Source organism: Taudactylus pleione, unplaced genomic scaffold (genome assembly GCF_031769625.1).
Source record: "Taudactylus pleione unplaced genomic scaffold, aTauple2 ptg000168l, whole genome shotgun sequence".
In the NCBI taxonomy this organism is placed as follows: domain Eukaryota; kingdom Metazoa; phylum Chordata; class Amphibia; order Anura; family Myobatrachidae; genus Taudactylus; species Taudactylus pleione.
The window spans coordinates 333,237-356,972 of NW_028284570.1; the positions used below are offsets into that span (position 1 = coordinate 333,237).

The window sequence follows — 23,736 nt, forward strand, 5'->3', positions numbered from 1 at the left end:
ATTCCAGCATATACAGGACCAGTGATCACAGTAACCCATTATATGTGGCAGTAGGGCCATCCTCCTTGAGCTGAATGTTTTTATGTTAGATGTGGGCTCCCATTCCAGGGCATGGGCAAGTCCGGGAGTCTGGGGGAGCAGCAGAATAACCCAGGACTGCCCTGGACATATATGTACATATTGGGCTCTATAACAGTGCATCCCTAATGGTGCATGTTTTCCAAATCCCCTAATTGGGGCACAGGTGTATTTATTACTGGCTGATACATGTTAAAAGATCCATAGGTTGTGCTATTTATTTCATTTATGATACTGAGAAGAACATGCAGAGATAGTAAAATTCCATTATATTACTATGCATGGTGTGGGCTGGGGAGGGGGGTTTCCAGGCAGACAGAACCCCCCCCACCTGCGTTTGCCTATGCTGCTTCTCCCATTATATAACTCTCGGGTCTGACATCCTGCTGCCTCCATTCCCCTCCTCACATCCTGTCACTGCCCCTATCACATGCAGCCCTGTCCTCACTAACACATCACTCATCTCCTGATATACTCTGTGCTGCTGGGGAACCTGCTCCTTCTACTATATAGCATTCACTCTGTGGCTTCCTGCTGCCCCCATTCCCCTCCTCACATCATGTCACTGCCCCTGTCACATGCAGCCCTGTCCTCACTTACACATCACTCATCTTCTGATATACTCTGTGCTGCTGGGGACCCTGCTCCTCCCACTATATAAATGTCAGTATGTGGCTTCCTGCTGCCTCCATTCCTCTCCTCACATCCTGTCACTGCCCCTGTCACATGCAGCCCTGTACTCACTAACACATCGCTCATCTCCTGATATACTCTGTGCTGCTGGGGACCCTGCTCCTCCCACTATATAACTCCCAGTCTGTGGCTTCCTGCTTCCTCCATTCCCCTCCTCACATCATGTCACTGCCTCTGTCACATGCAGCCCTGTCCTCACTAACACATCACTCATCTCCTGATATACTCTGTGCTGCTGGGGACCCGCTCCTCCCACTATATAACGCTCAGTATGTGGCCTCCTGCTGCCTCCATTCCCCTCCTCACATCATGTCACTGCCCCTGTCACATGCAGCCCTGTCCTCACTTACACATCACTCATCTTCTGATATACTCTGTGCTGCTGGGGACCCTGCTCCTCCCACTATATAAATGTCAGTATGTGGCTTCCTGCTGCCTCCATTCCTCTCCTCACATCCTGTCACTGCCCCTGTCACATGCAGCCCTGTACTCACTAACACATCGCTCATCTCCTGATATACTCTGTGCTGCTGGGGGGACCCTGCTCCTTACACTATATAACTCTCAGTCTGTGGCTTCCTGCTGCCTCCATTCCCCTCCTCACATCCTGTCACATGCAGCCCTGCCCTTACTAACACATCACTCATCTCCTGATATACTCTGTGCTGCTGGGGACCCTGCTCCTCCCACTATATAACTCTCAGTCTGTGGCTTCCTGCTGCCTCCATTCCCCTCCTCACATCATGTCACTGCCTCTGTCACATGCAGCCCTGTCCTCACTAACACATCACTCATCTCCTGATATACTCTGTGCTGCTGGGGACCCTGCTCCTCCCACTATATAACTATCAGTCTGTGGCTCCCTGCTGCCTCCATTCCGCTCCTCACATCATGTCAGGGATATTGTCACAAACTGTGCAAAATATTAATCCTAAGGAACATCCATTAATATATCTTAAACTTTCAGCTATATAATAATTGAGCCCATAATATCCGATTACCCCACAAGCAGAACCCTCAGTGCAATATGGTGGCGGTATAAGATGTGAAGGAGGGGTACTTAGCATATTATATGTCATTATGTGGCAGCTAATTTAGCAATACTGTGCCAGCGCCGATGCACTTTCTCGTGTGGCCGCCATACACGTTACTTGCGCCGTTTGGAAAATGGCTCTTCCCAATTTATGTATAACCCATATGGCAGTCAGGTGGGGGATACATCTACTAACTCATCAGTAACACGTTCTACCTCAGAGATGTCTCCCACTCAGTGGGGTTCCCTGTATTTACAGTATACTCCCCGCACCCCCAGCCCACACGCCCAGCTTACCTTCCTCTTACACATGGTCTGTACCACTTTGTCGGGGGAGTTCCCGATGATGTGCTGCCGGCTCAGGAGTACGGCGCAGACAAAGCCATCCCTTGGGGCCACAAAGCGCTGCTCCACGTAGAAGGCCTTATCATCCCAGCAGAGCAGGCGCGTGCGGATCTCAAAGGCCTCCAAGAAACGGAGCGAGCGGCGGTAGCGCGCTGTGCAAGCGGCCATCACCATGCCAGCTCCCAGGGAGTGTATGGCCCCAAAGATCCCGCTGCGGGTGAAGAACGACAAACGGGCGAAATCGGCCTCGCGGAGGTAGCGGGAGTTGTTCATGTGGAGCAGGAAGTCTAGGTCATGGGGTAGGACCAGGCCGGAGACGGCGTGTTCCTTCAGGAGATCCTTCACCGCAGGCTGCAGCCGGGACCTCAGGACCGCCAGGAAAGCACGGACAAAATACCAGATATCCAGCAGGGAAAACAAGGCGGCAGCCAGGCTGAGGACCAGCACCGCGATCCACATGGCCCTGGCGTCTGTGTAACCAAGAAGGGGATTCAATATGGAGGACCTGCGGGAGGAGACAGATGTCACCAACACATCAGATACTGCAGCTCTGCTTTAGCCAGATCATGCACATAAGCGACTATTGTCCCTCTGGAGAAAAGCCGCTATACAAAAATTATTATTATTATGTATAAGCGTTAGATGCTACCCCTCATGTACCATTATTATTATTACGATGTGTACACGGAGTCAGGTGACGCACGGCCATAGGTACATACAGTAGATGTACTAAGGTGCGAGTACTAAGGACTATCACACAGTCTACACTGGAGCTTTCTCTGGGGGACCTGCCATGGGCGTCTTTATTGTAGAGGCAATTTCATCTGTACAAATGCCCAAACACAGTACCGCACCCCCACCCACCTGTATCTCTGTGTTTATAATATTCGCTTATCCCGCTTGTGCATGACATAAACTAATGGGGGGTATCCACTTAGCGATTTAAACAAGCGATTGCACGATAACGATGTTGTTATCGTGCAATCGCTTGAAAATCATGCATGCATCGGGCATGTTTTGGACAGAAGCGGCCCGCGATGCGTGTACCCGCGGGTCGCTTCCAACATCGCCCGTATATGCAGGTCAACCTGACGATCTCGTCAGGTTCTGCATGTGCGGGGATGAGGGATGTGCCGGGATTGAACGAGTGAGTGTTCAGTCCTAGCACATCACTAGCTATACAAACGACAGAACGATTGCAATGTCGCAATCGTGCTGTCGTTTGTATATCGCTAAGTGGATACACCCTTTAACTTCAAACATTGCTAAATCACTGTGAGTCCTAGGGCAATACATTTGCCACATGGATATATGCACCTTGTTCCAGTTATAGTCACTTTCCCATTTCGTTTTCCCTAAGCTGGGTGCCTTACTTAGACCATCCCCACAAGTTATTTTCAATCCCAGTACGAAGCTCGTCCTTGCTTCATTCAGCATGAAATGAAAGGAACTTTGGGCCTGATTCAGAGCCGGACGCTATTTGCGCTCGCTCAGAAAAAGGGGCCGGCTATTTAAATTGAGCACTCGCTCTTTGCGGTCTGTTGACGCCTCTATGTCTGAGCGAATGAACGAAACATGCGCTCGCTATTTTGTAAAGACGCCCCCTGGCCGCTCGCATCATACGTCATCTCCGCTATTTATTAGATTAATCGAGTACATCGAAAGGCGTCTGAACTGCTCGCAGTGCTTGTGGTTGGATTTTCCTACCGCAATCATGCGAGCAGTTCAGGCTAAGAGACAACCAAGTGACGTGGTCGATGACGCTGCTTTGTTAATTATGCACACCCTTAAAACGCCCGTTTTGACCGTTTGGCACGCCTGCGTTCGGATCACCTCTCCCCGTTTTCAAGCACCTTCCCCTGTTACCACCCACAAACGCCTCATTCTGTCACTCAAATTAGCAGGCACTCGCTATTTTGCGAACACACGTTTTTCAACTGCACTGACTGGTTGGCGCATGCACATTACGACCCATACGCATGCGCAGATGTGCGAACATCGCTCGGAGCGAACAAGCGGCCACTTACGAGCGGCTCTGAATCAGGCCCTAAGGGCTCGATTCAGACCCGCTCGCTCGATGCGTATGCAAATTTGGGAAGGCAGCAATCGCACAACAAGACATTAGCACGCCCAATATGTCTTGGCGTGCGATCGCTTTGTGTAAGTAGACCCCCCACTTTGTCTAAAGACGCCCACTTGTGCACGTCATCTCCATGAAGTGTATGCAACCATCGGTACTATCGAGTACCATCGGATGCATTCGCAGCGCTTGTGGTTGACCATACCCTACCGCAAGCACTGCAAGCACTTCAGTGTAAATCTCAACCAAGTGACGTGTACTATGATGCTCCGTAATAATTATGCACGCCTCTGAAACGGCGTTGAGATGCTCAGGCACGCCTGCTTTCGCACCTCCACTCCCCCGTTTTTATTGGCCAGTCCCTGTTACCACTCACAAAAGGCTTCTCCTGTCACTCATTATGCAGGGCAGTCTATGCGCGGCGAGCGTACGCTTCCCGATCGCTCGGACTGGTTCACGCATGCACAGAATGCAAAAATCATCTAGCTGCGTGCGAACGCTTCCTAGCGAGAGGGTCTGAACCGGGCCCTAAGTTCAGGTTATCGCTCCCTATTACCCTTAACGAGTCACCAGCTTCTGGGTTCCCATTTATATATACATCACATGGTGCCTTGGGCGCAAAGCATGTACGCAAAATGGGGAATCGGTATGAATGATCGTCGGACAGGATCCCGGCGGTCAGAAGACTGACAGCGGCATCACGATATGCAAAATACCACCAGGGGCCGGAAAGTAGACTAACTCTCCCCATCTCCCCCCCCCCAATACCTACCCCGGGGTGCCTAAACCTAACCTTACAGTGTGGTGTCTAACCCTAACCTCCCTTCCCGTAGCCTAACCTTAACCCTCCCTGGTTGGTGCCTAACTCTAAACCAGTCCAGAATGTCCCTAAATCTAACCCCCCCCATCCCCGGGCAAACCGTAACACTATCCCGCATACTTACCTTCGGGATATCGGCGGTTGGTATGCCGACGTCGTTATCTCGATCTTTTCAAGATAGCAGCGTCGGCATTCTGACAGGCGTCGAGATTCCGGCATCGGTAACCTGGCGTCAGGCATCCCATCCGCCAGCATCTTAACCGGATCCCCAAAATGGTGCCCTGCTGTGGCCAGGACAGAGCACAGCACATTATGGAGAACAGGACCATAGCAGAATACACTCCTGTAACCTATAAACACTACGGTGATCCAGAACCCAATGTCAGGTCCTCACATAGTGGCCTCAAACATTCCATAAGTGCTAGAGATTGGATTCAGAGATTTGGCGCTAATGTCGCCGCCGTAGCTGCAAAATTGTACGCAGCGACTGTGCGAGAATATGCAAATGTCTCAGCCACCCGGATCTGTATTAAGGCACCCACCGGCGGCTGCATACAAGAAGTAGCATCGGTGGCAGATCAGTCGATAATCGGCCTTCTGAGTAACGCCATGGCCACGCATAATCGCCGCGGGAACTGAGACAACGGATATCATCCTTACTGCATACAAGATCGCAGTCACAGGACGAGCCTCATCACGAAGACGGTTGCGACACGCCTGCGTTTGAGTTGCCACACCCCCTCCATTGCCATCCGCTGCCTGTCAATCAGTTTGCGAATAAATCCTCCCTGCGAGCGGCAACGATACTCAAAACTTGACGCATGTGGACTGCGACTCAGACATAGATACCGATAATCGCTCAACTGCGTAAACACCGGCGCTGCCTCCATCTCTGAATCTGGCCCAGTGTACGAAGGACATATGTGAGCCCAACGCTATTAGTTGGTGAATTAGCGGCCAAAATGTAAAGAAAAAATGACGTTGTTAAATACTGTAAATGCAGATTGTGCGCCCGTTTCTGATTCGCACGCAGCCGCCTCGTGAGATTTTTTGCATAATGCACAAGCATGCCTTGTACCTAACATGGGGTAGGTGTAAGTACCGGTGATAGCAGCTAGCGGCCCCGCAACTCGCCCCCCTCGTGGCCAAATCTCACCCCGGACTTGTGGCAGCCCTAAGCCGGTGTCATAAGATTAATCATTTCCAAGATGTGCTATTGACAAAAATAATGAGCTTAGCAAACAATTATTCACAAAAGTCACTCATTACCAGAGTATACAGGATTTTATATCTGCTGATTACATTCCCTGGATGCATACTCTGCCAAGTAGCTGCGACGGGGCATATAATTGGCCCCAGACATGATCAGCAGATGCTAGGGGCTGTAATTAGTCTAATGACAGTGTAACAATTAAGAAACACACTAAAATTGGTTAATCAAAATTGAGGATTTAAATTATGTTATCAGAATGCAATGACATTTCTACTATAGAGAATACACGCCAGCATTTCTTCTCAACCACAAGTATCCCCAACAGGTCATGTTTTAAGGACGTAGGTGAGATAATTACAGCAAATTAGAGTAACTCACCTGTGCGGGATTAAAGAAATCCACAAAACATGACCTGTTGCTGGTACTTGATTTTAGAGCCCCTCATTAGAAGGGAGAAATAGTTCAAGACCGCACTCTTCTCCAAACTAGCCAAATAGGTGATGTCCAATGACCCCCCCTCCACCTCCCCATGCCCCCAGGAGACCCCGGGCCCCAGTCAGGAGAGTGTTATGCTGGGTACACACTGACAGATATATTGGCCAATATATCTGCTGCCCATCGGCAAGTGTGTACCGGCGATATGTCGGTGAACGTCGCCGTTCACCGACATATCGCATTGGCTGTGCTGGACAGATAAGTCTGCAGACATATTTGTCCATCGGCAGGTGTACATGGGCGGTCTGCAACCCACCCGTTCACACACAGCGGCAGCCGCGGGGAGGGGTGCAGGACACGCACCCCACCCACTAGGCCACGCCCCTGACACGCTCCCTGGCTGCCATGACCCGCAGCCAGACACAGATGATGGCCGTGCAATGTGTATTAACGACATATATATATCTGTATAATGTGTACACACCTTAACTGGTTACATTTATTTGCGTCTGGAGTTCGTTCAATCTTCATACGTATATATTGTGATTTATTTAGCTTTATATCGCATCGGCCGCGCAGAACAGCAGATGCCATATCAGAATTCTCCCCAGAAAATATTGCCAGCCGGGTGGCACCAATAAATAGCCAGGTGGGGGCCTTCACAATAATGAAATGCTGAAATCCTGTCCTTATATTGATTATAACTTGAGTTTTACATTTGATATATTAATTCTTCTCTTCTTATTACCCCATACACTAGCAACGGATTGTCTTGATGCAGAGATGCCGGGTTGGAGGATTGGTGAAATCCAACATGTTGGATTTAACCGATTTGCCGATCACAATCCAAATTTTACGTATAATTTCACCGATTCTACGATGGATCGCGGAACATCGATGGCGTCGGTTGGCATTTCCAACCTGCGTTTTTCCAATCACTCCCCCGTCACCACCCCCGAACGCTGACAGCCTGTCACTCACTCTGCGATGGATTCCTCTGTGCGTACGTAATCGCAGGGCGGCTTATATGAATGCGCAAAGGCCTAACAATCGCTCGATCTGTATACATAGCTGCACTTGCGACAGCGGCTGAATCAGGCCCTGTGAGGGGGGATAAGGACTGGGTTTGGGAAACACTGTGCTACACTCAGGGCCTGATTCAGACCCGCTCGCAAGCAAGTCGATGTTGGGCCAGTGCGCATGCGCGAGACCCGGATAGCGACGGGCAAGCCATTGCTATGGGTCTCGCTACAAAGGGGGCGTGCTGTCGATGGTGAGTGAAAGCACGCTCCCTCTGGTGGGCGTGCCGGGGGCGTGGCTGGCCAGACGGAGGCGTTCCAAGGGAACGCCTGCCATCTGGGGCCGGCCCCACTGACATCACAAGTGATGTCAGTGGGAGTGCTCTCGGCTCTGATAGAGCCAAAAGCACTCCAGGGCTTGCGGCAGACGAGACCCTACCACAAGGGTCTCGTCGCAAGCCCGACGGTCACATCTTTTTGGCCGCTCGCTATAGCTGTGGGTGGTCACCCACAGCTATGCGAGTGGCCAGGAGGCCGCTCTAAAATCAGGAAGGACGGCCCTGATTCAGAGCGAGTGCTCTGTCAGAGCGTCCGGCTCTGAATCAAGGCCTCAGTTAAATACTTTGTGGCAGGGTTCTTTCCCATGCTCAGTCCTTGCAGTTAACGTTTTAAGGACGTCCATGCTTGTGCGCAGATGGTATAATCAAACTGACTGAGGTACTAATAAGGGGGTTGGGTATGAAACACCGACAGTCGGGATGCCTACTGTCAAAATGCCGACAGAGGCATCCTGGTGCTCAGTATCCAGACAGGGGTGGGGTAAGTATACCAACCCTCCCCGTTAGTGCTACAGTTACGGTATATCGCCCATGTGCTGTAGTTACAGTATATCGGCCATGTGCTGTAGTTACGGTATATCGGCCATGTGCTACAGTTACGGTATATCGCCCATGTGCTGTTACAGTATATCTGCCATGTGCTGTAGTTACAGTATATCGGCCATGTGCTGTAGTTACTGTATATCTGCCATGTGCTGTAGTTACAGTATATCGGCCATGTGCTTTAGTTACTGTATATCGGCCGTGTGCTGTAGTTACAGTATATCGGCCGTGTGCTGTAGTTACAGTATATCGGCCGTGTGCTGTAGTTACAGTATATCGGCCGTGTGCTGTAGTTACTGTATATCTGCCATGTGCTGTAGTTACTGTATATCTGCCATGTGCTATAGTTACAGTATATCGGCCATGTGCTGTAGTTACTGTATATCGGCCATGTGCTGTAGTTACAGTATATATGCCATGTGCTGTAGTTACAGTATATCGGCCATGTGCTGTAGTTACAGTATATATGCCATGTGCTGTAGTTACAGTATATCGGCCATGTGCTGTAGTTACTGTATATCGGCCATGTGCTGTAGTTACAGTATATATGCCATGTGCTGTAGTTACTGTATAGCTGCCATGTGCTGTAGTTACTGTATATCGGCCATGTGCTGTAGTTACTGTATAGCTGCCATGTGCTGTAGTTACTGTATAGCTGCCATGTGCTGTAGTTACTGTATATCGGCCATGTGCTCTAGTTACTGTATATCGGCCATGTGCTCTAGTTACTGTATATCTGTGCCATGTGCTGTAGTTACTGTATATCTGCCATGTGCTGTAGTTACTGTATATCGGCCATGTGCTGTAGTTACAGTATATCTGCCATGTGCTATAGTTACAGTATATCGGCCATGTGCTGTAGTTACAGTATATCGGCCATGTGCTGTAGTTACTGTATATCGGCCATGTGCTATAGTTACAGTATATCGGCCATGTGCTGTAGTTACTGCATCTGCCATGTGCTGTAGTTACTGTATATCGGCCATGTGCTCTAGTTACTGTATATATGCCATGTGCTATAGTTACAGTATATCGGCCATGTGCTGTAGTTACTGTATAGCTGCCATGTGCTATAGTTACAGTATATCGGCCATGTGCTCTAGTTACTGTATAGCTGCCATGTGCTGTAGTTACTGTATAGCTGCCATGTGCTGTAGTTACTGTATATCGGCCATGTGCTCTAGTTACTGTATATCTGTGCCATGTGCTGTAGTTACAGTATATCGGCCATGTGCTGTAGTTACTGTATAGCTGCCATGTGCGGTAGTTACTGTATATCGGCCATGTGCTGTAGTTACTGTATATCGGCCATGTGCTGTAGTTACAGTATATCTGCCATGTGCTATAGTTACAGTATATCGGCCATGTGCTGTAGTTACAGTATATATGCCATGTGCTGTAGTTACAGTATATCGGCCATGTGCTGTAGTTACTGCATCTGCCATGTGCTGTAGTTACTGTATATCGGCCATGTGCTATAGTTACAGTATATCGGCCATGTGCTGTAGTTACTGTATAGCTGCCATGTGCTGTAGTTACTGTATATCGGCCATGTGCTGTAGTTACTGTATAGCTGCCATGTGCTCTAGTTACTGTATAGCTGCCATGTGCTGTAGTTACTGTATATCGGCCATGTGCTGTAGTTACAGTATATATGCCATGTGCTGTAGTTACAGTATAGCTGCCATGTGCGGTAGTTACAGTATATCGGCCATGTGCGGTAGTTACTGTATATCGGCCATGTGCTCTAGTTACTGTATATCTGTGCCATGTGCTGTAGTTACAGTATATCGGCCATGTGCTGTAGTTACAGTATATCGGCCATGTGCTGTAGTTACAGTATATATGCCATGTGCTGTAGTTACAGTATATCGGCCATGTGCGGTAGTTACTGTATATCTGCCATGTGCTGTAGTTACTGTATATCTGCCATATGTAGTTACAGTATATCGGCCATGTGCTGTAGTTACTGTATATCTGCCATGTGGTCTAGTTACTGTATATCGGCCGTGTGCTGTAGTTACAGTATATATGCCATGTGCTGTAGTTACAGTATATCGGCCATGTGCGGTAGTTACTGTATATCTGCCATGTGCTGTAGTTACAGTATATATGCCATGTGCTGTAGTTACAGTATATCGGCCATGTGCGGTAGTTACAGTATATCGGCCATGTGCTGTAGTTACAGTATATATGCCATGTGCTGTAGTTACAGTATATCGGCCATGTGCTGTAGTTACTGCATCTGCCATGTGCTGTAGTTACTGTATATCGGCCATGTGCTCTAGTTACTGTATAGCTGCCATGTGCTATAGTTACAGTATATCGGCCATGTGCTGTAGTTACTGTATATGGGCCATGTGCTGTAGTTACAGTATATATGCCATGTGCTGTAGTTACTGTATATCGGCCATGTGCTGTAGTTACAGTATATCTGCCATGTGCTATAGTTACAGTATATCGGCCATGTGCTGTAGTTACAGTATATATGCCATGTGCTGTAGTTACAGTATATCGGCCATGTGCTGTAGTTACTGCATCTGCCATGTGCTGTAGTTACTGTATATCGGCCATGTGCTCTAGTTACTGTATAGCTGCCATGTGCTATAGTTACAGTATATCGGCCATGTGCTGTAGTTACTGTATAGCTGCCATGTGCTGTAGTTACTGTATATCGGCCATGTGCTGTAGTTACTGTATAGCTGCCATGTGCTCTAGTTACTGTATAGCTGCCATGTGCTGTAGTTACTGTATATCGGCCATGTGCTGTAGTTACAGTATATATGCCATGTGCTGTAGTTACAGTATAGCTGCCATGTGCGGTAGTTACAGTATATCGGCCATGTGCGGTAGTTACTGTATATCGGCCATGTGCTCTAGTTACTGTATATCTGTGCCATGTGCTGTAGTTACAGTATATCGGCCATGTGCTGTAGTTACAGTATATCGGCCATGTGCTGTAGTTACAGTATATATGCCATGTGCTGTAGTTACAGTATATCGGCCATGTGCGGTAGTTACTGTATATCTGCCATGTGCTGTAGTTACTGTATATCTGCCATGTGTAGTTACAGTATATCGGCCATGTGCTGTAGTTACTGTATATCTGCCATGTGGTCTAGTTACTGTATATCGGCCGTGTGCTGTAGTTACAGTATATATGCCATGTGCTGTAGTTACAGTATATCGGCCATGTGCGGTAGTTACTGTATATCTGCCATGTGCTGTAGTTACAGTATATATGCCATGTGCTGTAGTTACTGTATAGCTGCCATGTGCTGTAGTTACAGTATATCGGCCATGTGCTGTAGTTACTGTATAGCTGCCATGTGCTGTAGTTACTGTATATCGGCCATGTGCTGTAGTTACTGTATAGCTGCCATGTGCTCTAGTTACTGTATAGCTGCCATGTGCTGTAGTTACTGTATATCGGCCATGTGCTGTAGTTACAGTATAGCGGCCATTTACTGTAGTTACAGTATATATGCCATGTGCTGTAGTTACTGTATAGCTGCCATGTGCGGTAGTTACAGTACATCGGCCATGTGCGGTAGTTACTGTATATCGGCCATGTGCTCTAGTTACTGTATATCTGTGCCATGTGCTGTAGTTACAGTATATCGGCCATGTGCTGTAGTTACAGTATATCGGCCATGTGCTGTAGTTACAGTATATATGCCATGTGCTGTAGTTACAGTATATCGGCCATGTGCGGTAGTTACTGTATATCTGCCATGTGCTGTAGTTACTGTATATCTGCCATGTGTAGTTACAGTATATCGGCCATGTGCTGTAGTTACTGTATATCTGCCATGTGGTCTAGTTACTGTATATCGGCCGTGTGCTGTAGTTACAGTATATATGCCATGTGCTGTAGTTACAGTATATCGGCCATGTGCGGTAGTTACTGTATATCTGCCATGTGCTGTAGTTACAGTATATATGCCATGTGCTGTAGTTACTGTATAGCTGCCATGTGCTGTAGTTACTGTATATCGGCCATGTGCTGTAGTTACTGTATAGCTGCCATGTGCTCTAGTTACTGTATAGCTGCCATGTGCTGTAGTTACTGTATATCGGCCATGTGCTGTAGTTACTGTATAGCTGCCATGTGCTGTAGTTACTGTATATCGGCCATGTGCTGTAGTTACTGTATATCTGCCATGTGCTCTAGTTACTGTATATCTGTGCCATGTGCTGTAGTTACAGTATATCGTCCATGTGCTGTAGTTACTGTATATGGGCCATGTGCTGTAGTTACAGTATATATGCCATGTGCTGTAGTTACAGTATATCGGCCATGTGCTGTAGTTACTGTATATCTGCCATGTGCTATAGTTACAGTATATCGGCCATGTGCTGTAGTTACTGCATCTGGCATGTGCTGTAGTTACTGTATATCTGCCATGTGTAGTTACAGTATATCGGCCATGTGCTGTAGTTACTGTATATCGGCTGTGTGCTGTAGTTACAGTATATATGCCATGTGCTGTAGTTACAGTATATCGGCCATGTGCTGTAGTTACTGTATATCTGCCATGTGCTATAGTTACAGTATATCGGCCATGTGCTGTAGTTACTGTATAGCTGCCATGTGCTGTAGTTACTGTATAGCTGCCATGTGCTGTAGTTACTGTATATCGGCCATGTGCTGTAGTTACTGTATAGCTGCCATGTGCTCTAGTTACTGTATAGCTGCCATGTGCTGTAGTTACTGTATATCGGCCATGTGCTGTAGTTACAGTATAGCTGCCATGTGCGGTAGTTATAGTATATCGGCCATGTGCGGTAGTTACTGTATATCTGCCATGTGCTCTAGTTACTGTATATCTGTGCCATGTGCTGTAGTTACTGTATAGCTGCCATGTGCTGTAGTTACTGTATATCTGTGCCATGTGCTGTAGTTACTGTATATCTGTGCCATGTGCTGTAGTTACAGTATATATGCCATGTGCTGTAGTTACTGTATAGCTGCCATGTGCGGTAGTTACTGTATAGCTGCCATGTGCTGTAGTTACTGTATATCTGTGCCATGTGCGGTAGTTATAGTATATCGGCCATGTGCGGTAGTTACTGTATATCTGCCATGTGCTCTAGTTACTGTATATCTGTGCCATGTGCTGTAGTTACTGTATAGCTGCCATGTGCTGTAGTTACTGTATATCTGTGCCATGTGCTGTAGTTACTGTATATCTGTGCCATGTGCTGTAGTTACAGTATATATGCCATGTGCTGTAGTTACTGTATAGCTGCCATGTGCGGTAGTTACTGTATAGCTGCCATGTGCTGTAGTTACTGTATATCGGCTATGTGCTGTAGTTACTGTATATCTGCCATGTGCTGTAGTTACAGTATATCTGCCATGTGCTGTAGTTACAGTATATCGGCCATGTGCTGTAGTTACTGTATATCTGCCATGTGCTGTAGTTACTGTATATCGGCCATGTGCTATAGTTACTGTATATCGGCCATGTGCTGTAGTTACTGTATATCGGCCATGTGCTATAGTTACTGTATATCGGCCATGTGCTGTAGTTACTGTATATCTGCCATGTGCTGTAGTTACTGTATATCTGCCATGTGCTGTAGTTACTGTATATCTCTATCACAGCTGACAGTGTAACTAATCAGCTAGAATCATTTCAGTAATCTCTGATACATGGGGATCAATTCAGTGAGGGACTCTGCGAGATTCTGCGCAGATATGCGGCACTTACGGTAGTCCTGAACTCGCTGGGGTCGATCCATCTAGGAGCGTTGTTCTCCGTGAGAACACGGCGCGGCTGTACCTCCACACTCACACATTTCTGTTCGCAGTCCCCGTAGGGCTGCAAGCAAAAATGTGCGAGTCGGGGTGAGATCAGGCCACGTCGGGGGGAGGGGGGCAAATAGCCGTGCCGCTGCTGGCGTTTCTATGCAGTTATAACGGTAATTGGCCCCCTGCGCTCCTAATTGTACTGGCCCCGCTGACTTTTCTCCGCAGTAATGGGCTGTCTTACACAGAGCCGCAAGTCTGAGGCGAGTTGAGGTGCCAATGCCGATGCCTCTATGTCACTGTGCCGCTGGCATCTAATAGACCCCCATTGTATCCAGTGAGCAGCTCAGCTCATGGGCGTAACTACCATAGGTGTAAGAGGTGCAGCTGCTATGGGGCACAGAGCTGAGGGGGGGCCCGTCTTCCTTGTCACAGTTACATGTGTTATGTACAATTTCCACCATTGGGTGGTACATAGGGGCCCTTACACACTGTTACTATGGGCCTTTCAAATACCTAGTTATGGTCCTGGCTCAGCTTTGTACCCTGTGCATAAGGTATACAGTCGGGAAGCCAGCGGACCTAATCCCAGCAGCCGGCTTCCCGACTGCCATATCCCGAGAAGGGTGTAAAGGCAGGCGTCGATATGCCAACGTCTGTCATTAGACATACGCCCGATCGAAGAGATGCCCGGCGCCGAGCGCGGATAGCCGCGTGGGGGTGGTGGTTAGGTTTAGGGTTCCCGGGGGCGACTTAGGGTTAGGCGCCCCCCGGGAGGTTGGGGCTAGTGGAAGAGGGGGTTAGCATTAGGCACCCCCGGGGGGGGGGGATTAGGTTTAGGTGGCGGGGAAGGGGGGGTTAGGTTTAGGCACTTAGAGGGGGGATTAGGGTTAGGCACCCCTAAGGGAGGGTTAGGGGGTATAAATAGGTTAGTATATATACTTACCTGGGGACGACTGGGATTTCCTCCTCTGGCGGGATGCCGCTGTCGGGATCCCAAACGCCGGGCATGGGTCCGGCGGTGGATCCTACCGATTCCCTGTATAATGCATCCCCTGGCCACAGGTATAGGGCACCTACTGTTTGGCCTGTGACCCACTCCCTCCCTATGCACCCCCCAGGGTAATCAGTTACTAACACCCATCAGAGACAGCAGTCTGAGGCCTAATAACACCCATCGTGAGACTACAAATCCCAGCATGCCACACCAGCCTCTCAGGCAGGGATCACCAGGCCATTGCCCCCCTGCCTGGCACTGATGGAGCCCCCGGACACATGGCACAGATCACACAGAGAGCATAGGGAGGAATGAATGGGAGGAACAGACCTGTGTGTCCTGCAGCCTGGGCGACATCCACAGGAGGAAGCAACCACCGGCACAGGAAGGAGGGGTGCTCAAAGGGCAGGGGGCAGGGACAGCTGCCGGGTATAATCTACATACACTGGGCAGGAGCTCTGTCATTCCTGTGCCCAACAAAGATACATCTATGGGGAAGGTCTGAGATCATTGCCAAGGTCTATTACACTACAGCCCCTTACCCCCCTCCTGTCTGATGAGATGGAATATTCCACTCTATAATTGCTGCTGAGATCAAAGAGCACTGAGCAGGTATTAACCCCTCCTGGCCTGGGGAGTAGGTGCTGTCTGTGTCCTGGGACCCTGCACTGGGTGTATAGTGTATGAGAAGGCAGAGATTAACCCCTCCTGGCCTGGGACCCTGCACTGGGTGTATAGTGTATGAGAAGGCAGAGATTAACCCCTCCTGGCCTGGGGAGTAGGTGCTGTCTGTGTCCTGGGACCCTGCACTGGGTGCATTGTGTATGAGAAGGCAGAGATTAACCCCTCCTGGCCTGGGGAGCAGGTGCTGTCTGTGTCCTGGGACCCTGCACTGGGTGTATAGTGTATGAGAAGGCAGAGATTAACCCCTCCTGGCCTGGGACCCTGCACTGGGTGCATAGTGTATGAGAAAGCAGAGATTAACCCCTCCTGGCCTGGGGAGCAGGTGCTATCTGTGTCCTGGGACCCTGCACTGGGTGTATAGTGTATGAGAAGGCAGAGATTAACCCCTCCTGGCCTGGGGAGCAGGTGCTGTCTGTGTCCTGGGACCCTGCACTGGGTGTATAGTGTATGAGAAGGCAGAGATTAACCCCTCCTGGCCTGGGACCCTGCACTGGGTGCATAGTGTATGAGAAAGCAGAGATTAACCCCTCCTGGCCTGGGGAGCAGGTGCTGTCTGTGTCCTGGGACCCTGCACTGGGTGTATAGTGTATGAGAAGGCAGAGATTAACCCCTCCTGGCCTGGGGAGCAGGTGCTGTCTGTGTCCTGGGACCCTGCACTGGGTGCATAGTGTATGAGAAGGCAGAGATTAACCCCTCCTGGCCTGGGACCCTGCACTGGGTGCATAGTGTATGAGAAGGCAGAGATTAACCCCTCCTGGCCTGGGGAGCAGGTGCTGTCTGTGTCCTGGGACCCTGCACTGGGTGTATAGTGTATGAGAAGGCAGAGATTAACCCCTCCTGGCCTGGGGAGCAGGTGCTGTCTGTGTCCTGGGACCCTGCACTGGGTGTATAGTGTATGAGAAGGCAGAGATTAACCCCTCCTGGCCTGGGGAGCAGGTGCTCTCTGTGTTCTGGGACCCTGCATTGGGTGCATAGTGTATGAGAAGGCAGAGATTAACCCCTCCTGGCCTGGGACCCTGCACTGGGTGCATAGTGTATGAGAAAGCAGAGATTAACCCCTCCTGGCCAGGGGAGCAGGTGCTGTCTGTGTCCTGGGACCCTGCACTGGGTGTATAGTGTATGAGAAGGCAGAGATTAACCCCTCCTGGCCTGGGGAGCAGGTGCTGTCTGTGTCCTGGGACCCTGCACTGGGTGTATAGTGTATGAGAAGGCAGAGATTAACCCCTCCTGGCCTGGGACCCTGCACTGGGTGCATAGTGTATGAGAAAGCAGAGATTAACCCCTCCTGGCCTGGGGAGCAGGTGCTGTCTGTGTCCTGGGACCCTGCACTGGGTGTATAGTGTATGAGAAGGCAGAGATTAACCCCTCCTGGCCTGGGGAGCAGGTGCTGTCTGTGTCCTGGGACCCTGCACTGGGTGCATAGTGTATGAGAAGGCAGAGATTAACCCCTCCTGGCCTGGGGAGCAGGTGCTGTCTGTGTCCTGGGACCCTGCACTGGGTGTATAGTGTATGAGAAGGCAGAGATTAACCCCTCCTGGCCTGGGGAGCAGGTGCTGTCTGTGTCCTGGGACCCTGCACTGGGTGTATAGTGTATGAGAAGGCAGAGATTAACCCCTCCTGGCCTGGGACCCTGCACTGGGTGCATAGTGTATGAGAAAGCAGAGATTAACCCCTCCTGGCCTGGGGAGCAGGTGCTGTCTGTGTCCTGGGACCCTGCACTGGGTGTATAGTGTATGAGAAGGCAGAGATTAACCCCTCCTGGCCTGGGACCCTGCACTGGGTGTATAGTGTATGAGAAGGCAGAGATTAACCCATCCTGGCCTGGGGAGCAGGTGCTGTCTGTGTCCTGGGACCCTGCACTGGGTGCATAGTGTATGAGAAAGCAGAGATTAACCCCTCCTGGCCTGGGGAGCAGGTGCTGCCTGTATCCTGGGACCCTGCACTAGGTGTATAGTGTATGAGAAGGCAGAGATTAACCCCTCCTGGCCTGGGGAGCAGGTGCTGTCTGTGTCCTGGGACCCTGCACTGGGTGCATAGTGTATGAGAAGGCAGAGATTAACCCCTCCTGGCCTGGGGAGCAGGTGCTGTCTGTGTCCTGGGACCCTGCACTGGGTGCATAGTGTATGAGAAGGCAGAGATTAACCCCTCCTGGCCTGGGACCCTGCACTGGGTGCATAGTGTATGAGAAAGCAGAGATTAACCCCTCCTGGCCTGGGGAGCAGGTGCTGTCTGTGTCCTGGGACCCTGCACTGGGTGTATAGTGTATGAGAAGGCAGAGATTAACCCCTCCTGGCCTGGGGAGCAGGTGCTGTCTGTGTCCTGGGACCCTGCACTGGGTGCATAGTGTATGAGAAGGCAGAGATTAACCCCTCCTGGCCTGGGACCCTGCACTGGGTGCATAGTGTATGAGAAGGCAGAGATTAACCCCTCCTGGCCTGGGGAGCAGGTGCTGTCTGTGTCCTGGGACCCTGCACTGGGTGTATAGTGTATGAGAAGGCAGAGATTAACCCCTCCTGGCCTGGGGAGCAGGTGCTGTCTGTGTCCTGGGACCCTGCACTGGGTGCATAGTGTATGAGAAGGCAGAGATTAACCCCTCCTGGCCTGGGACCCTGCACTGGGTGCATAGTGTATGAGAAGGCAGAGATTAACCCCTCCTGGCCTGGGGAGCAGGTGCTGTCTGTGTCCTGGGACCCTGCACTGGGTGTATAGTGTATGAGAAGGCAGAGATTAACCCCTCCTGGCCTGGGGAGCAGGTGCTGTCTGTGTCCTGGGACCCTGCACTGGGTGTATAGTGTATGAGAAGGCAGAGATTAACCCCTCCTGGCCTGGGGAGCAGGTGCTGTCTGTGTCCTGGGACCCTGCACTGGGTGTATAGTGTATGAGAAGGCAGAGATTAACCCCTCCTGGCCTGGGGAGCAGGTGCTGTCTGTGTCCTGGGACCCTGCACTGGGTGCATAGTGTATGAGAAGGCAGAGATTAACCCCTCCTGGCCTGGGACCCTGCACTGGGTGCATAGTGTATGAGAAAGCAGAGATTAACCCCTCCTGGCCTGGGGAACAGGTGCTGTCTGTGTCCTGGGACCCTGCACTGGGTGAATAGTGTATGAGAAGGCAGAGATTAACCCCTCCTGGCCTGGGGAGCAGGTGCTGTCTGTGTTCTGGGACCCTGCATTGGGTGCATAGTGTATGAGAAGGCAGAGATTAACCCCTCCTGGCCTGGGACCCTGCACTGGGTGCATAGTGTATGAGAAAGCAGAGATTAACCCCTCCTGGCCAGGGGAGCAGGTGCTGTCTGTGTCCTGGGACCCTGCACTGGGTGTATAGTGTATGAGAAGGCAGAGATTAACCCCTCCTGGCCTGGGGAGCAGGTGCTGTCTGTGTCCTGGGACCCTGCACTGGGTGTATAGTGTATGAGAAGGCAGAGATTAACCCCTCCTGGCCTGGGACCCTGCACTGGGTGCATAGTGTATGAGAAAGCAGAGATTAACCCCTCCTGGCCTGGGGAGCAGGTGCTGTCTGTGTCCTGGGACCCTGCACTGGGTGTATAGTGTATGAGAAGGCAGAGATTAACCCCTCCTGGCCTGGGGAGCAGGTGCTGTCTGTGTCCTGGGACCCTGCACTGGGTGCATAGTGTATGAGAAGGCAGAGATTAACCCCTCCTGGCCTGGGGAGCAGGTGCTGTCTGTGTCCTGGGACCCTGCACTGGGTGTATAGTGTATGAGAAGGCAGAGATTAACCCCTCCTGGCCTGGGGAGCAGGTGCTGTCTGTGTCCTTGGACCCTGCACTGGGTGTATAGTGTATGAGAAGGCAGAGATTAACCCCTCCTGGCCTGGGACCCTGCACTGGGTGCATAGTGTATGAGAAAGCAGAGATTAACCCCTCCTGGCCTGGGGAGCAGGTGCTGTCTGTGTCCTGGGACCCTGCACTGGGTGTATAGTGTATGAGAAGGCAGAGATTAACCCCTCCTGGCCTGGGACCCTGCACTGGGTGTATAGTGTATGAGAAGGCAGAGATTAACCCCTCCTGGCCTGGGGAGCAGGTGCTGTCTGTGTCCTGGGACCCTGCACTGGGTGTATAGTGTATGAGAAGGCAGAGATTAACCCCTCCTGGCCTGGGACCCTGCACTGGGTGTATAGTGTATGAGAAGGCAGAGATTAACCCCTCCTGGCCTGGGGAGCAGGTGCTGTCTGTGTCCTGGGACCCTGCACTGGGTGTATAGTGTATGAGAAGGCAGAGATTAACCCCTCCTGGCCTGGGACCCTGCACTGGGTGCATAGTGTATGAGAAAGCAGAGATTAACCCCTCCTGGCCTGGGGAGCAGGTGCTATCTGTGTCCTGGGACCCTGCACTGGGTGTATAGTGTATGAGAAGGCAGAGATTAACCCCTCCTGGCCTGGGGAGCAGGTGCTGTCTGTGTCCTGGGACCCTGCACTGGGTGCATAGTGTATGAGAAAGCAGAGATTAACCCCTCCTGGCCTGGGGAGTAGGTACTATCTGTGTCCTGGGACCCTGCACTGGGTGCATAGTGTATGAGAAGGCAGAGATTAACCCCTCCTGGCCTGGGGAGCAGGTACTATCTGTGTCCTGGGACCCTGCACTGGGTGTATAGTGTATGAGAAGGCAGGAAGCATAGTGCATGAGAAACCATGCCAAGGCCATAAATGTCTACTTTCATATGAGTATTCTAGCAAAGAGCCGGATTGTGACTTGGATCCACCGGAGTTGCCCGTGGCAGACGGCTTACTACCTTATGGTAATGCAAGTTTCCGCCCGTCATCAGTAGGACCATGACTTAAACCCACCTAATGGGGGTCGTAAAAGATCGGCGAGAAACAGGCACCCTTCTACCGACCCACCGACCACACTCCATGAGATGGATCAGTTCAGTGCGATCGCAAGGTAGCTGCCCATGTTATGGAATGAGCCACAAATGAACTGATTATGCCGTCCACTCATGCAATCTCTGGCTATGTGAGTATGCAGGGTACGGTACATACGCAGGCTGTGGGTGCTGGCTATGTGTGTATACGGGGTACGGTACATACGCAGGCTGTGGGTGCTGGCTATGTGTGTATGCGGGGTACGGTACATACGCAGGCTGTGGGTGCTGGCTATGTGTGTATACGGGGTACGGCACATACCAGGCTGTGGGTGCTGGCTATGTGTGTATGCAGGGTACGGTACATACGCAGGCTGTGGGTGCTGGCTATGTGTGTATGCAGGGTACGGCACATACGCAGGCTGTGGGTGCTGTCTATGTGTGTATGCGGGGTATGGTACATACGCAGGCTGTGGGTGCTGGCTATGTGTGTATGCAGGGTATGGTACATACGCAGGCTGTGGGTGCTGGCTATGTGTGTATGGAGGGTACGGTACATACGCAGGCTGTGGGTGCTGGCTATGTGTGTATGCAGGGTACGGTACATACGCAGGCTGTGGGTGCTGGCTATGTGTGTATGCAGGGTACGGTACATACGCAGGCTGTGGGTGCTCTATGTGTGTATGCAGGGTACGGTACATACGCAGGCTGTGGGTGCTGGCTATGTGTGTATGCAGGGTACGGTACATACGCAGGCTGTGGGTGCTGTCTATGTGTGTATGCAGGGTACGGTACATACGTAGGCTGTGGTGTGCTCTATGTGTGTATGCAGGGTATGTTACATACGTAGGCTGTGGGTGCTGGCTATGTCTGTATGCAGGGTACGGTACATACGGAGACTGTCGGTGCTGGCTATGTGTGTATGCAGGGTACGGTACATACGTAGGCTGTGGGTGCTGGCTATGTGTGTATGCAGGGTACGGTACATACGCAGGCTGTGGGTGCTCTATGTTTGTATGCGGGGTACGGTACATACGCAGGCTGTGGGTGCTGGCTATGTGTGTATGCAGGGTATGGTACATACGTAGGCTGTGGGTGCTGGCTATGTGTGTATGCAGGGTACGGTATATACGCAGGCTGTGGGTGCTGGCTATGTGTGTATGCGGGGTACGGTACATACGCAGGCTGTGGGTGCTGGCTATGTGTGTATGCAGGGTACGGTACATAGGCAGGCTGTGGGTGCTGGCTATGTGTGTATGCAGGGTACGGTACATACGCAGGCTGTGGGTGCTGTCTATGTGTGTATGCAGGGTACGGCACATACGCAGGCTGTGGGTGATGGCTATGTGTCTATGCAGGGTACGGTACATACGCAGGCTGTGGGTGCTGGCTATATGTGTATGCAGGGTACGGTATATACGCAGGCTGTCGGTGCTGGCTATGTGTGTATGCGGGGTACGGTACATACGCAGGCTGTGGGTGCTGGCTATGTGTGTATGCAGGGTACGGTACATACGCAGGCTGTGGGTGCTGGCTATGTGTGTATGCAGGGTACGGTACATACGCAGGCTGTGGGTGCTGTCTATGTGTGTATGCAGGGTACGGCACATACGCAGGCTGTGGGTGATGGCTATGTGTCTATGCAGGGTACGGTACATACGCAGGCTGTGGGTGCTGGCTATGTGTGTATGCAGGGTACGGTACATATGCAGGCTGTGGCTGCTGGCTATGTGTGTATGCAGGGTATGGTACATATGCAGGCTGTGGGTGCTGACTATGTGTGTATGCGGGGTACGGTACATACGCAGGTTGTGGGTGCTGGCTGTGTGTGTGTATGCAGGGTATGGTACATACGCAGGCTGTGGGTGCTCTATGTGTGTATGCAGGGTACGGTACATACGCAGGCTGTGGGTGATGGCTATGTGTGTATGCAGGGTACGGTACATACGCAGGCTGTGGGTGCTGGCTATGTGTGTATGCAGGGTACGGTACATATGCAGGCTGTGGCTGCTGGCTATGTGTGTATGCAGGGTATGGTACATATGCAGGCTGTGGGTGCTGACTATGTGTGTATGCGGGGTACGGTACATACGCAGGTTGTGGGTGCTGGCTGTGTGTGTGTATGCAGGGTATGGTACATACGCAGGCTGTGGGTGCTCTATGTGTGTATGCAGGGTACGGTACATACGCAGGCTGTGGGTGATGGCTATGTGTGTATGCAGGGTACGGTACATACGCAGGCTGTGGGTGATGGCTATGTGTGTATGCAGGGTACGGTACATACTCAGGCTGTGGGTGCTGGCTATGTGTGTATGCAGGGTACGGTACATACGCAGCTGTGGGTGCTGGCTATGTGTATATGCAGGGTACGGTACATACGCAGGCTGTGGGTGCTGGCTATGTGTGTATGCAGGGTACGGTACATACGTAGGCTGTGGGTGCTGGCTATGTGTGTATGCAGGGTACGGTACATACGCAGGCTGTGGGTGCTCTATGTGTGTATGCAGGGTACGGTACATACTCAGGCTGTGGGTGCTGGCTATGTGTATATGCAGGGTACGGTACATACGCAGGCTGTGGGTGCTCTATGTGTGTATGCAGGGTACGGTACATACGCAGGCTGTGGGTGCTGGCTATGTGTGTATGCAGGGTACGGTACATACGCAGGCTGTGGGTGCTGGCTATGTGTGTATGCAGGGTACGGTACATACGCAGGCTGTGGGTGCTGGCTATGTGTGTATGCAGGGTACGGTACATACGTAGGCTGTGGGTGCTGGCTATGTGTGTATGCAGGGTACGGTACATACGCAGGCTGTGGGTGCTCTGTGTGTGTATGCAGGGTACGGTACATACGCAGGCTGTGGGTGCTGGCTATGTGTGTATG

General features: G+C 51.0%; 1 protein-coding gene across 3 annotated transcripts in view; it reads right to left on the reverse strand.

The window, feature by feature from the left end:
- The window catches only part of THEM6 (thioesterase superfamily member 6), a 41,315-nt gene that overhangs the window by 6,660 nt on the left and 10,919 nt on the right, over positions 1–23,736 (reverse strand). The window contains exons 1-2 of one of the 3 annotated variants that reach the window (XM_088475230.1): positions 15,680–15,804; positions 2,102–2,654 (exon numbers count right to left, since the gene is read on the reverse strand). In XM_088475230.1, the coding sequence (XP_088331356.1) occupies positions 2,102–2,608 (507 nt within the window). In that variant the 5' untranslated portion in view covers positions 2,609–2,654; positions 15,680–15,804. Of the gene's footprint in view, positions 1–2,101; positions 2,655–14,314; positions 14,388–15,679; positions 15,805–23,736 lie in introns of those variants that run through there. The other 2 variants (XM_088475231.1, XM_088475232.1) reach the window with 2 other exon arrangements.